This window comes from Mercenaria mercenaria, chromosome 13 (assembly GCF_021730395.1).
Source record: "Mercenaria mercenaria strain notata chromosome 13, MADL_Memer_1, whole genome shotgun sequence".
NCBI classification, from domain to species: domain Eukaryota; kingdom Metazoa; phylum Mollusca; class Bivalvia; order Venerida; family Veneridae; genus Mercenaria; species Mercenaria mercenaria.
The window spans coordinates 51,636,469-51,652,093 of record NC_069373.1 but is presented as its reverse complement, the minus strand read 5'-3'; the positions used below and the strand labels follow the sequence as shown (position 1 = coordinate 51,652,093).

General features: G+C 32.6%; 1 protein-coding gene across 1 annotated transcript; it reads left to right on the top strand.

Moving 5' to 3' along the window:
* Positions 1-1,290: 1,290 nt before the first annotated feature.
* LOC123530328 (melatonin receptor type 1B-A-like) lies at positions 1,291-8,352 on the top strand. Its single transcript, XM_045311099.2, has 3 exons — positions 1,291-1,399; positions 3,030-3,281; positions 7,631-8,352. The coding sequence occupies exons 1-3, from the start codon at positions 1,291-1,293 to the stop codon at positions 8,350-8,352; spliced, it is 1,083 nt and encodes a 360-aa protein (XP_045167034.2).
* The last annotated feature ends 7,273 nt before the right edge of the window (positions 8,353-15,625 follow it).

Below are 15,625 nucleotides of genomic sequence, written 5' to 3'. Positions count from 1 at the left end.
CGTTTTGTGAATAAGATTAGAATGTTACTTTTGCGCATATACACATTGATTGGACCTCTCAACCAAATTTCATACCTTATTTTAGTGATTTTTAAGACAAAACATTTTCAAAGTTTGTTGAATGTGTTTTGATATCTAAGTGCATTGTAGTTCATGAATTACAAGCTGAAAATTAATAATGGAACCATTTCTAGGCCCTTATTGTAGACCACTCGACTTCTGTAACAATAAATGTTTAATGTATTAAGGGGAATGTACTCTTTTAGTTTTGGAATGTGGCCTTCCTTGACCACCATATCTTTTCATATGCACTACTTTGTAAACAATCTAAATAATGTGTTTTAGCGTACATATGCAAAATGAAAATAAAGACAGTGAACTTATTTCATTTTTTTTCTTTAAATTAGAATCTGTAGGATTTTGATAAATGTTTGGACAAGGTAAAGCACTATTATTTTCGCACAAAAAATATTAATTGTTGACTTTGAATGTACACAATAAGGCGTATGTAATTCAAAAATAACTTTCTTGTTTGAGTTTTTTTTTCATTTTTATTTAAGTGAGAAATCCTTTGTGTACTTATAACAGCTGAAACAGTATTCATTTCATGTACCAAACCTTTGTACATTTTTGCAGGTCAATTTTATCATACCCCACCCACTTTTTTCTAAGTCTGCGTCCACTTAGAATATTAAGGAAAACAAAGTTTCGAAACCATTAGCCCCATTAGGAGATCTGGTGAACAGAACAGACATGTATATTGTCATATTCTTGAAAACAAGTTCAATTTCAACATTAATACGTATACAATGCCCTAAATTGGCTAAATAAACGGGCAATAAATACAGGTTATAAGTTGAAAGCAGCAGTTTTAAGATATTAATTTCGAGCGAGCGTTAGCCATTAAGTTTAATACAAACAATTGATGTGACAACTGTATGTGAAATAAAATGGCCAGATTTGAATCAAATGAAGCTATTCCATTTGCAGAGCAACTTGGGCGAACTGTAAATTACAATATTATAATATCCTTGTTCAGTTATATAAAAACATAATATAGTTTGCATTCATAAAGTTAGGATAAAAATGTGGGCAAATAACACAACAGCGTGTGATTTCTGTCATTTAAATTCTTCTAATCTGACGGTGTTATCGATGGAGGACCATGGAAATAAATATGGACGCTTTGAATTTCTGGAATCAAGGCCGGGTCTTGCAATAACAAGTTTCGTACTTCTTGCATAAGCGTCTACTTTGGGTACGTTTAGAAACATTCTTACGCTGCTAGTGATGTCATCAGAATGGAAGACAACGCGATTTGTGAAAAACATTTTCATAATCAATTTGGCAATATCTGACATGTTTGTAACAGCTATAGCCAATCCAATGAGTATTATTGGTAAGAATTCGTTTAAATTTGAATTTCGAACATACTTTAATTAAATATTCTAATGTCTTATAGGTATTATTTACATATTGTTTTAAGAAAAACTACCCTTTTCACTGGATCAGGACATTCGTTAACGGAAGTAAAATCGTGTATAAACAAGGCATTTTTGTTAGTGCATGCCGACTATTTTATCTTACGCCAAAGAATATAGTTTTTAAGGCTAAATACACCGCTGTAAATCGATCTGAATAAGTGAATCGTTGATATATAATAGTAATTTAAGCTAGAATGCCATCATAACAAAATTAACCGTATACTTATATCATTTCAAGATAAAAGATATTTCTAAACTTATCTCAATTGTTTTTGCAAATAATTTGTGCAATACTGTAGAAATTAAAATTAAGTGAATCATTCTAAAATTTGAGTAATGTTTTATGAACATAAAAATTACTAAATTAACACCGTATACTTTTTTCACCTCCTGAATTTCGAAAATTAAGATATTATCTATAAATTATACCATCTGTTTCGTAGAGATTATGGCAATTTTAAATAATAAGACAAAACTGAAACAAATAAATAGCAGATTCAGTTTTACTTAGTCTTTTTACGAGAGATAATAAAATATGCAGTGCTATATGGAACTCTACGAGTATTTTCAACAAATATAATAACATTGTTTCCTTGTTTCAAAAGGATCACACACAAAATTATTTCCTCTTGTATTCATACTTCTATTTAAATACATTTTTGAAATGATGAAATGATGCTCTTCTGCATATATTTATACATGAAAATGATAAATAGACATATGTTTTATGAATCCATATCCCTAGTAATTTTTGACGACGAAACAGCCAAAAGTTTTTTTTCCCAGTTTATTCACATTTTCAAAAGTGCGTTGGAATAAGTTACCTCCCTTCTGAAATAGTTTGAAGTTAATGGGGTCAGATTGCAAAAACTCATGTCGGAATATTTGTCTCACTTGCCACTTTCAACAATGCAGTTGAAATAAATGTCTTCGGTACCTCCAAATTACCAAAAAAATGTGAGAGAATTAATCCAAAAATACAATTTATTTATTACAATTATTTGTCATGATATCACTTATATATCTTTCTAAATGTATAAAAAAATAAATCACAAGTGTCCATTAAGTAACTGAAAAAAATGTAATGTACTAAATGTTGCCAGAAGATTTGCTTAAGTGAAAAATTTTCAAATTCAATCCTTGAAATTACATAATTAAGTAAATTTCATAATACGAAACCCCTGGAACTTCCAGATGAAGAGACAAAACACCTGTACATGATTCTAGCTCAATAAGCAGTAGTAATAACCACACCGAAAAGGATTATGATTTATTAGATGAAAAGATATGGACCTAAAAATCTAACAATTACTGGTCAACAATGCTTTAGCCCTATCCAATGACCTACGTTGTTGATATCACAAATATGTCATTGCTGACGGATAATTAATTATAGTATTATTACTGCAACAGTATAATAGTAAAAGAAGTATTAAGTTACATTCATAATTTGGCTTGCAAAGATGAATATGTGTGAAAATAACACAATATCCTTTGATTTCTGTAATATAAGTTCTTCAAATATAAGTTCTTCAAATTTAACAGTATTATCAATTGAGGGCAATGGAAATATATATGGACGGTTTGAGTTTCTGGAATCAAAGCCGGTTCTTGCGATAGCAAGTTTGATATTTCTTTCTATAGCGTCTGTTGTCGGCACGTTCGGAAATATTTTTACGCTTTTAGTGATGGCACCAAGATGTAAAACAAAGAGAAATGTGGAATACATTTTCATTGTCAATTTGGCAATATCTGACATCTATGTAACAACTTTCGCTGATCCAATTAGTATCATTGGTAAGAATTTATATAAATTTCAAATTGATCAGTTTCGACCCATCATCAACGATAAAAATATTTTGCATGTGAAATTAAGATAAAGACATTGACAAACAAGGATATAATTTCTGGAACTATATACCTTACTATTATTTACCGGCACTCATGTTAAGGTTTGATTCTATATTAGTTTTGATTCTAATTTGTTACCCTTTTATTGTTGCTTAGAATTTACGAAACATTTGATAAATACCTACTTTAAATTACAAAAATGACACCTTGTTTTCATATACGAATGACTCTTTGTACAAAATTTTATAGTGCACATTTTAAAAACATTTAGGGGTTAGTTAAAAATAAAAATATATTTTTCTTTTAAGCCTGTAGAAAAAATTAAAGAAACAAAAAGGGAGATAAGCAAACATTACAAATCGCAAGTACCACCCTCACTTGCAGTGATATATTATTTTGAATAAAAACATCTGGACAAGAGGAAAGCAGGGATATAAAGTGATTAAAGTGATAAAATGTCGTACTCATTTTGAAAAAAATATCTTGTAGTCTTTATTACATTGTCAACGCTCAATTAATTTGTTTGTAAAGCAGTTTACCGGTGGATACACAACTGGGAATTTGTCTGTGAAATATTGCGAAAATAAGAATCCTCATAGACATATCGTTGAAAAGAACTGGAATGAAATATGACCATAGACCATAAAACTCATAATTGATTTGCGGTACGCTCTTTTCGTCTCCCGGTATAACATATTTTGGATGATTAATGCAAATCATCAAGATATAGATAAAAGTTCAAAAGTCCAGAAATTTTGAATGAAAAATATGTGTTAGTTTTGAAAAAAAAAATCACTGAGGTGTGGTTCTATGTACTATGTATAAAAGCGTGTAACTGTGTTGGACAAACAGTAAAAATAAAAAAAAAAAAATTGTTCTTCCTTGTAATCTTCTAGACATAAGTTATCATGTCTAAAAAAAAGACAAGTTGTCCATAATATCACTTAACACAAGTATAATATATTAAAATATTATATGAAAATACAGTATCACACAATATGATCTAATATGACTTTAATATGACTTTAATACTACACACATGCTTTACCAGACGAATTGTATTATTTCAAAACGTATCGTTGTGTATAAAATGAAAATAATGTAAATTTATGTATTAACTTTAATATCTAATTAATGAAAATCAATTAAAGGTTTCCATCACAAATTTCACAAGTGCTTGATAATATGCACATACATATTTTCAACCTATGTTACTCTTTACCAAAAAATGTTAGAGGATGCACTGTAAAACCGTCAACAAGAGTTACCGTTTGTTTGATTGATGTCATAATTTTTAGCTTCATCTTTACACTCAAAATGATATCTATATTCTAAAATTGTTTTACGAGGGGTGATCGGGAAGTTCGTAGGCTGTTGCTAGAAAAAAATGCAACTCTGTATACGTGGAAATTATACCTATTTTTAAAGGTTGATAAATTTTGTCCATGATGTATAAATATTACGTAAAAATATTTAGCAATAAAAAAGTTACAGCAAATAACAATAACACAGTAAGGCGTACCCGGAGCACGCCAGCAAACAAGTGACGTCATGATAACGCTAAAGATTAGTGTAGTGTTTAGACATGTACATGTTTTATGAAATCTTCTGGTAACAAACGCAGCCATAGTCTGGAAATGTCATTCGGAACGTTCGAATTTTATCTCAAATGCAAGGTGTGCATTACGACATAGTTACATTTATGGTGGGCGTGAGGGCTGTTGCACTTTTCTTTACCTTTCATGTTCAGGCTCAATAAAACAGAACCTTCTGTTGATTTGCTTCGATGCTATGCTCCCAAAGGATCTTATATATATTACCACATGTTTTTGCCCGCTCGTGATGAAATAATGCACGAAGGGGCACCTGGGGTCTTCCTCCACCATCAAAGCTGGAAAGTCGCCATATGACCTAAATGTGTCGGTGCGACGTTAAACCCAACCAAAAAAAAAAAAAAAAAACAAAAAACAAACATGTTTTTGCAATCAAAATTGAATGGGCCGAGAAATGATATCATGACCTATTATGAGATAGCTTGAATGAACTTGTTCGGCCTTTGTTAACTGCGGATTTGATTAATTGTTTTATCAAACTAACTAAAATTAAAACCAATTTCTAATCAATATTCAGGTAGAAGAAAAAGCTCACGTTTACAACATTACGCGACGCAATGTTATATATTATATCTACGAATTATTTAATCGTGTATACATGTTATAAACTTACTACTCCCGCACGATAATCTAAACGAAAACATGTTTATATTATTGTTTGATTGTTATGGTTGTCATGCATCGTTAAACTCAAAAAGGTTGTCAATGATAGAAGTTAAGTGCATACTGTAATCTCATACAAAACTATTTTCTGTATTGAAACGTTTTAATGAAGAAAAATCATAATTATCAAACTTGTTATCGTTTGTGTTATCGTGCGGGACTGATACCATTAAACATGTATACATAAACAAATCAACGTAATTGGTGTATGTGACATAATTGATTTTAGTAGTCAGTGTCGTTTTCTTATTCAATTCTGATACTACTGCTTCATTTTGGATTAACATCTCCCTGTATGTGATAATATTATGTCCACTAAAATTGTTAGAGGGATTGGTTTAATTTTAAAATTTAGTATCGTAAATTCCTCTCATCTGGACGGGGATATAGCCAGCGAAACTTGATATTATTTGCGATTTTCCAAACACATAAAGATAAAACTTTCATATTTGTTTAATCTTATTTGGAAGATACCTGTTAGGTATATATAACGTTCAAAGAAGCATGATCTATTAGGCCTATCATCCGTTTAACTGGTCACAGTATATTTCAAATGTCTTTTGCTTACCTAAAATACTATATTACTACAACTCGAGTTTTGTCGTTATCTTAATGTAACGTTTGAAATGTTATTACTTCTCATCAGGTAAACAGCTAGAGAATGCTATGATGCGGATTCATTCAGTAGCATAACTTTCACGCAAGATCTCATTGAAAAACTGTTAAATACTAAACATTAAATTCTATATAATTAGCTCATCCTCTTTTTCTCTGATATGATAAAATATCTCATGTTGTCGACAACGATCTTATTAACCTTTTATTTCCCACGTCGTAACTAAATCCTCTTTGAAATAAGTGCCAGGTGTATGTACACTGATCCGTTTAGAAATGCTTATTACAGAACAATGCTGGTTCATTTGCTTATTTAGTTTCTCGTACATAATAAGAGTGTTTAAAGAAACGTTCCCCCTAATTAAAAAGTAAATTTCAAATCTGTTGTCAATAATTATATTATTAAGTGGTTCAGAATATTATGAAGAGCATTTTTATTAATTTTATTCTGTAAAACGTAGAAAATAAATACAAATGTTATGTTTTCTACAGCTGTGTCAAATTATTAATATACCCCTGTAATATTTCGAAATAAGGGGCACACCATTTTCTAAGAGCGATAAAATCACAACGACAAAAAGTAAATGTTCAGAACGATTTGTTTCCTACAATAGTGATACAATACAAAGGTATTTATCATTATTTCATAGATATATAGCAAATGCTTATATGCCATTAAGATCAGTCAAACATCGTTGGTTTTGATAACCTCGAATTAAACAAATATTCAAATTTATACAATGATGGGGTGAGACTAGCTGTTTATACATTACAAAAGACACGCATCCGTATCTTCTGCTATCCAAACGATTGAAACATCAAAGATTTTTTATTATATTTTTACATAAAGATAAATATAATTTGATTCATAAACATGAATGTCATAATTTGCAATGGCCCGAATAGGGAGAATGTAGATATTTTAAAATGTTTCTCCTTCATTGAAAATAAATGTATATTTTTAAAAACTCTCTCTATTCGTTCCCTTAAAACATTTAACGTTCACCGTATATGAACTGCCTAAAGAAAGACGCCAATTTTGCGGAAACATGTCGCTTTTTTACGACGCGTAAAGTCAGGGTGAACGATCCTTGAATGACGCCGCAGTTGTTGTTTTTTGGTGGACAGAACGACCGGGAAGCTGATTGCTATGTCAGATACAACGAAATATTTGCATTTTTAAAATAATAGAGAGGAAATATAATGTGAATATAAGATAGATAATTATTTTCTTCGACGTTCACGCGAAATGAACAATAATTATCGGCTAATCAATTATAAATTCGCTGATAACATTATGTTGTTCATTCGCATGAACCCCAAAATATAATCTTATTTCTTTAGTGCATCATATTTTGACGATATTGTATAAGAATAATGTATCATTTGGTATTTTATTTTCAGCAAAGGTAGAAGGAGAAGAATTTTTCAACCGTATTCCAGGGTTGTGTCAGACGATTGCCAGCTTATGCACCGTTTCCTGTGTGACGTCACTTATGACCATTGGACTGATGAGTGTCAACCGGTACGTCTTTATCTGCGCACACGAAAAGTATGATCGAATATTCACGAAGTTGAACTGCATCGGTATGTGCATATCGCTATATTTTGTTGGAGGTTTACTTGTTCTGCTAAATGCAGCGGACATTGGCGATCATGGGTTTGACAGGAAAAGTCTGGAATGTATTTGGGACCGCATGGCAACCTACCCATATACAGTAATTTTCTCAGTAACACTGGTATGGATTCCCTCCATTATAATTGGTGTTTGTTACTTGAAAATATATTTGTATGTCAGAGCCCATTCGAAACGTGTTGCAGACCAAGTTCAGTCACATTCAGTACAACCATTAAATAGTTTACACTTGGCAAAAACACTTTTTCTTATATACGCTGTATTCATAACATGCTGGGTCCCATATGCATTATTGATAGTGATTGATGCAGACGACAGCTTTGCACATGAGCTTCATCTCTATATTACATTATTTGCTCACTTGCATCCATCACTTAACTGGATAATCTACTACATCACCAATGCGAAGTTCGCAGACGCTTGTAAACAGTGTTTCCGCAGAATTCGCCCGTGCCGACCAAACAGTGTTACACCGGTGGTAAATCATTGACCTGGCTCATATTAATGGTAACACAAAGGGTTCTGACCAGCTTAGACTTGGTCGTGGTCACTGGCTAGTTTGAAATATCGTTATCAAAAATGTAGTTAAGGTAGTTCTTTGATAAACAGGAGTAATAGCGTAATGTCATTTATCCAGATAACGTAGAATAAAGTCTGGACTCGGTATACGGAATTGAAAATCGTTTTATGATTTAAATGGCAACCCCTGGATTAAGGCAGATACTATGTTTTTAAAGATAAAGAATGATATCAAAACGTTTACATAACATCAACGAGAACTGAGCGGATCTCTTTAGTCAGGAGCAAATCTGTCAAAAACAATTACATGGAACTATAAACTTTATTTCGCCATATTATAGCCCATATGCATATTTACCACTGTTAGAATTTTCATTTAAATGCACATCGTAGAACAATTTCAGTTTACGAAACTATTATCAAAATTGTGATTTTCTCGTAGACACTCATTATGAAAAACAAAACGGTATAAAATATAAGAATTCCTATGAAGCTGATATCATTTTGATTCAATAACGGTAAAGAACCTAGTGATTAACGTTCCTTTTTTAGGACCAGCCAGTACAATCAATTGGTTAAAGAAAATTTTACATACCGTAATATATATTGGACCAACAAGTAAAATGAGCCGCGCCATGAGAAAATCAACATAGTGGCTTTGCGACCAGCATGGATCCAGACCAGCCTGCGCATCCGTGCAGTCTGGTCAGGATCCATGCTGTTCGCTTTCGAAGCCTATTGCAATTAGAGAAACTGTTAGCGAACAGCATGGATCCTGACCAGACTGCGCGGATGCTGGTCGCAAAGCCACTATGTTGGTGTTCTCATGGCGCGGCTCAAATTGTTTTTTAACAAATCTTATTAAGGTGTTGATGGGTTAATATCTTCAATGTCCTCATATTTCAATATCACATGTGATATCATATTCTCTGTTATATCATGCTCATTTGATTTGGCGAGAGCGCGGTATGTGCCGATCCACAAAACAGATATTGACTTGAAAACAATGATATTGACTGCCCAACTGTACATTTTACGACATCAATATCAATTTTTAAATAACATCGCCTGTATGAATAAAATCTGTAAAAAAAGATCCTTTGGAAGCAAAGAATGCAACCAAGTAGAATAATAGCAGACTCGGCTTAATTGAGTCTGTTCATGAGAGGTAATGAAATATGCAACACCTCTCATGCCCCCTAGCACCGGCTTAAGCGGAACTCTGTTACACACATATTGAATGGACTCCATGATCCCAAAGGACCAAAAATATAACAACACTGAATCCAAGTACGGGGAGACTTTTTACAACCACCAAAAGACACTTAAAGACATATGTTGAAGTCGTTGATCTCTCTAAAAGCATTTTTGATCTCGAACAACTCGGCACATGATACTTTAGGCAGAATGTACCGAAAAGATACACCTAGTAACACCACAAGTTAATGTAGCCTGTTTTTTTTGTTCTTTTGTTGCCAGTTTTCATAAGAGATCTGCAAATAACATAATTTTGTTGACATTTTTTCCGAAAATGTTTGCAACGCAGGTTATAATGAAAGTTGTCACAGCTTTAAGTCGGCATATTTTCTATCATCAGATCCATTTAAATACATCTGGTTGTTTACGAGAAAGTTAACACTGCTTAAGTGTTATACCGATCAAGGTTCTAAAACGTGCAAAATTTGTTCCTGGAAAATTGTTTCATTCTATTTTTGGAAAAACGAGAACGTTCTCACTTTTAATTACTAGGAAAGAAGCTGTCATTTATCCTCTCCCTGTTGTCTTTAAAAAATGTGTCACCTCAAGAAACTTAGATGTATTCATATTTGAAATTGGAAGATATTTTCTGTCAGCTGATAAAATTATGTTACTATCTGAAGTGGAACGTGTGACAAATAGTGTAGTCATAAAATGTGTGACGTGTCTGTCGTGAAAGATGAACGCATATTTTTTATAGAATTACTTGAGTGTGAATTCAACATTATAGACGCAGTACCAGCAGATCAAACAATTACTCCAGAAGTAATCGTGCACAGTATGACACCGACTGAAAGGAAAATTGAATTGTTAGTCTAATTTAAAAGTCAATTTTCTCGGCAAAAGCTGGAGAAGATTTTTGTGTTTTATGACATTGTGTGATGGATCATTCTTAGCATTTATATATAGAACTATACATGCAAAATATACACCATTATTGTTTCGAATTTTTGTTACCCTTTGATAAAGGAATGTTTAAAAGCCAAAAGCGCTCGTTTTCATCCGTTTGAAATTTTACTTTCTCAAACTATATATAATGATAAAAATATTGATTCTTTTTACTCTTTTACTTACTTTCAACTTGTTTTTTCTTGATTATGTTTTATATCTACCCTTACCTTTAATTAGTTCACCTGCACACAAAGTGCTCGGGATGAGCTGTTGTGATCACTCACCGTCCGACGTCCGTCTATCCGTCCACATATATCCTCTGAAACCGTGTGGTGGAAGTTAATGAAACTTGGTCTGGATGTTTCTTGAGTGTTGTTCAAACCGTTCCGCTTGGTTGCACCTTTGGGCCACCAGCGTTAAAAATAGATAAATCTTCAAACTGCTGGTCCGATTTTGAAAAAAAAATCACACAAATGGTCCTTATGTATCCTTCTACCAATTTATTTCAAAATATTCCGATTCGTCAAAAAACATGACCGCCAGGAGGCATGGTCACTTTACTCTGTATGTATAGAGCGGAAATTATAAAAAGTCGTATGAAACTGCTGGCCCAATTTTAAAATAATTTCACATACATGGTCCTTATGTGACCCTCTACTAGGAATGTTCAAATTATTCCGATACGTCAAAGAACATGACCGCCAGAAGGCGTGGTCACTTTTCCCTATATATATGTAAAAGAAACTTAAAAAAGTCTTTCATGAAACTGCTAGCCCGATTTTAAAATAATTTAGCACAAATGTTCCATGTGTGACCCTCAACCAAGATTGTTCATTTTATTCCGATTCTCTAAAAACATGACTTTCAGGGAGTGTGGTCATTTTTACGTTAGAAACTTTAAAAATATTCTTGTCAGAATAAGCAGGCCCAATTTTAAAATGATTTTACCCTTAGGTTAATATTCCTTTGGTAACCCCTAACAAAGATTGCTCAAATTATTTTATTTTGTCAAAACAAAATCATGGCCGCAAGGGTGTAGTTATGTTTTGCCTCTATGGTTATATTGTAAACTTTCAGAAACAGCAGGCCATAATTTAAAATAATTTTACACAAATGTTTCTTTGGTGGACCTTTACGAAGATTGTTCAGATTATCCTGATTCGTCAATGTACGTTGCCGCCAGGACGTGTGGTCACTTTTCCTTATATGTATATGGTGGAAATCTGGTCAGAACCTGCTGGTCCAATTTTAAAATAATTTTGTACAAATGTTTCTTGGGTAATCCTTAACGAAGAATGTATAAATCATTCTGTTTCGTCAAAAACATGTTCTCAGTAGTTGTGGTCCCTTCCGCTAGATGAATGTAGTGGAAACTGTTAAATATTGTTCCCCGGTATCCTATGTCATCATTTCTCAATGTCTTACCCCAACTCCCTGTCCCAACCCCCACGCACGCACACAAACTAATATATTTGAATTTATTTTGATCACTAAATACAATTGATAAAATTGTGACAAGCTACAGTTGTCTATTTCCTTTTTTTCTTGTTTTTGCCTTGAATTTTCTTCCTTTTCGTTAGAAAATGTTAATATATGAAGTCATATATCTACCGGTATGTAAATACACGTAAAAAGTATACTTTAATATTTCCGCTATGAAAATATGCAGCAAAAGTTTTCACCCTTCATTATTAAATTTACTACCTTTATTAATTCATTAATCCCCTTGATTCTTTGTTTTGTTTGACGTTTGCTATCTAATGAACTGTTATCATCACCAAAAAAGAATGTATGGCCTGACTTGACGCTCTTTTAATAATAAATGATAATTCGTTGTTTAACTGTATGATATCATAATTACTTTCTGATTGTATGTGCGATTTATGCCCATTGGACCGAATGTTGTTTGTTATATATATTCAATTGTTATTTTGTTGTATAAAAATAATAAAGTACTGATATACTTTATTTCTTACTTACTCACTTACATGCTTGCTTGCTATCTTTATAGAGCTATTTGGACTCTTTAAGGTAGGGCAGAACGGGGAAAGAATGGTCAGAACTGGAGATCTTAGACGGTAGCAACCTAAAAAATCTCAGTATAAGAACTGGAAAGGGCCAGCCTCTAATATTGTCCTATATAATTTGAAAACTTTACCTTTGCATTAATAGATTTTTAATATTAATTCACCATTTAGATGTTTAGTAAATTGAAGAAAGCAATAAAATATGTTACAGTAAAATCGTCAATACTTTGAAGCAAAATGTCTATGACATGAAGATTGGCAATACCTAAAACATGTCAAGAAATGAGGAGAGGTTGGTTCAATTCACATCACTTGATTAGCTGAACAATAAACTAGAAAAGTGACAAAAAGGATGTGTCAGGGTGTGCAAATGTGAGCCACAGACATATGAAGAAAGCAAGATGTCCATATTCACGGTTATGTAGTTGTAATGAATTAAAACCAAAAGTGAGAAAATAATCTCATGTGAAAAAGAAATATTCAACTGTAAAATCCGTAATATATGCGCAAAGAGTCTTATTAATGATTACTCCTATGAAGTTTCATTCAGTTTCGTAAGTAGTGTGGACGGACTTTATACTAAAATGACATTTTAGGGGCCATAACTGTGCAAAATAACTTAAATGGGATGTGTCAACGATATACACATTTAGGTTTCATGCAATCCACTCCTGCGAAGTTCCCTCGACCAATTTCTATTTATGAAGAAATCTTTACATAAGACTCCATGTTTACACAACTTTCCGAAGATATGCACAGCTAAGCTTCATACCAATAAATCATGTGAAGTTTCAATGAAATCCAGCCAGGGATTTTATGAAGAAGCGTAGACAAGGATCTCTACATGAAGTTTATTTGAATAAATCATACAGCCCAGATTCTGCCATAAAACCCGTAATTATACGCACAAAAAAGTCGTTTCTTCCGATCATTCGATGGAATTTCAATCAAATCGCATAAAAGTAGCAGTTACTGCTTGTGTTAAGACAATCAAGTAAACACCAGACAAATGTATGTTATTAGGCCTGGAAATCTAACCATGCATAACTAAATAGTCATCTTTTTTTCTTTTTACAGAAAAACATTTATTTATTATCTAACTACAGTAAAGTAATATACTCGTAATCAAGTAGCATTTGAAAAATGCACACAGTTTTTAGCTCAACTCTTCGAAAAAAAGTCTAGCTATTCTACTCACCCTGGCGTCGGCGTCGGCGTCGGTGTCGGTGTCGGCGTCGGCGTCGGCGTCACACCTTGGTTTAAGTTTAGCGTGCAAGAACATATGCCTATCATTTAAAAGCATATAGCTTTAAAAAAAAATATATTCTTTTTCCGGGACAATTACCTACCTCACTGGGTCAAGTCCCATAACTCTGACATGTATTTTGTGCAAATTTTGCCCCCTTTTTGGCTTATAAATTCTGGTTAAAGTTTTTTGCATGCAAATTACTATCACCAAAACTAATACAGATATTAAAATGAAACTTCACATGTGTCTTTGGGGTTATAAAACAGTTGGTAGCATCAAGTCCAATAACTCTGACATGTATTTTGGCAACATTGTGGCCTTTGGATTCAGAAACTTCTGGTTAAAGTTTTGGTTGAAACTCTATTGATATTTTAACATTAGATTTATATGCCTGCTTCTGTGACAACGATTCGAATAGTCGAGCACTGGCTGTCTTACGGACATCTCTTCTTCATAAAGAGTTTTAGCTTATCATACAAAAATACTCTAAATCTAAAACATTCTTCTAGCTCATAAATTAAGTATACATTACCATATTATATGAAATATAACTTATTTATACTGTTAAAAATAGTTTTTCACGTCGTCTAGACTTAAAAGAATGCTAACAATTGATAGTTGCATTAACTGAATTTTCTTTGCATTACATCATAGATATATATGTATTGCTTAAAGTAAAATTTTGAACTTTATACCAGCAGCTTTTTTTGTTAAGAAAAAGCGGAGGCCCCAGACTGAGTTCAAATGTCAAATCTGTCTTTTTGTGTCCGGAGAATAACATCCAAACAATAAACTTTTTTCCCATTTCCTGGTTATATGCAGAGTTATCTGCACATTGTTATCCAAAACAAGGCACAGACTGCTGGGTGGACACATTCATATAATGTAGTAGTTGTTCTTACTCACAAAACATCCGACAAAATTGACCCTATAGTTTTTTGTTTTGTTTTTATTTTCTACAAGGCTACTTTCTCTTCCACACTAGACCACACTATCTAATGATACAATCGTTTTAGAAATATTAAACAAATCATTTGCAGTGCTAATTGTGATATATTGATTGCAATTACCGTTGAATACAGAACTATATGAAGTCTTTGAATTTAATGAAACGATTACTTCATCATAAATCTGCAAGTACTGGCAAGAAACGCTGGAAATACAAGAAGGTCCCTTTCATACGTTTCCTGTAATAAAAACATTACTTCTATATGTTTTCATAATTATTACGTTGCAGGTGAAATAAAAAAAAAGCTAGAATTCGCACTTAATTGCTAATACAAATGTACAAACACTGAGAAGATTATATTGGTAATAGGATTAAAAAGACAGTCTGTATTCTGTAATGTATATTTGGTATTATATACACAATGATTAAATTAATTTTCACTATTTGCCTTGTTCTCGGTGCTTCCGAGGGATCTACTTTCCAGATTTTATTCTTTTTGTATTCATGCAAATATGATAAAGTTCGTGACAGCTTCTTGATTGACATTAGACTGGCTGATTACTGAGTCTAGTTTGCATCTATTTTTTAATGGAGGAAAATGTCTCCAGATATGGTGTGTGCCTCTTTTGAACGTGCTTTTGCAAGTAATATAATATAACTAATGAGTAAAAATAATTAAAGCGATTCAGCGAGTCTAGGCGACGTGTATTCATGCAGTGTTTAAAATAACGCTTTCAAATAGCTGCAAGATCAGACATCAGATGGAATGTTTTGATCAGTTAGATTAAATTTTGTAGAAAATATGCCGTGTGTCAATTAAAGTTTTCATATATGACACTATATAGTCAAATAAATGGCCATCAACCAAGAC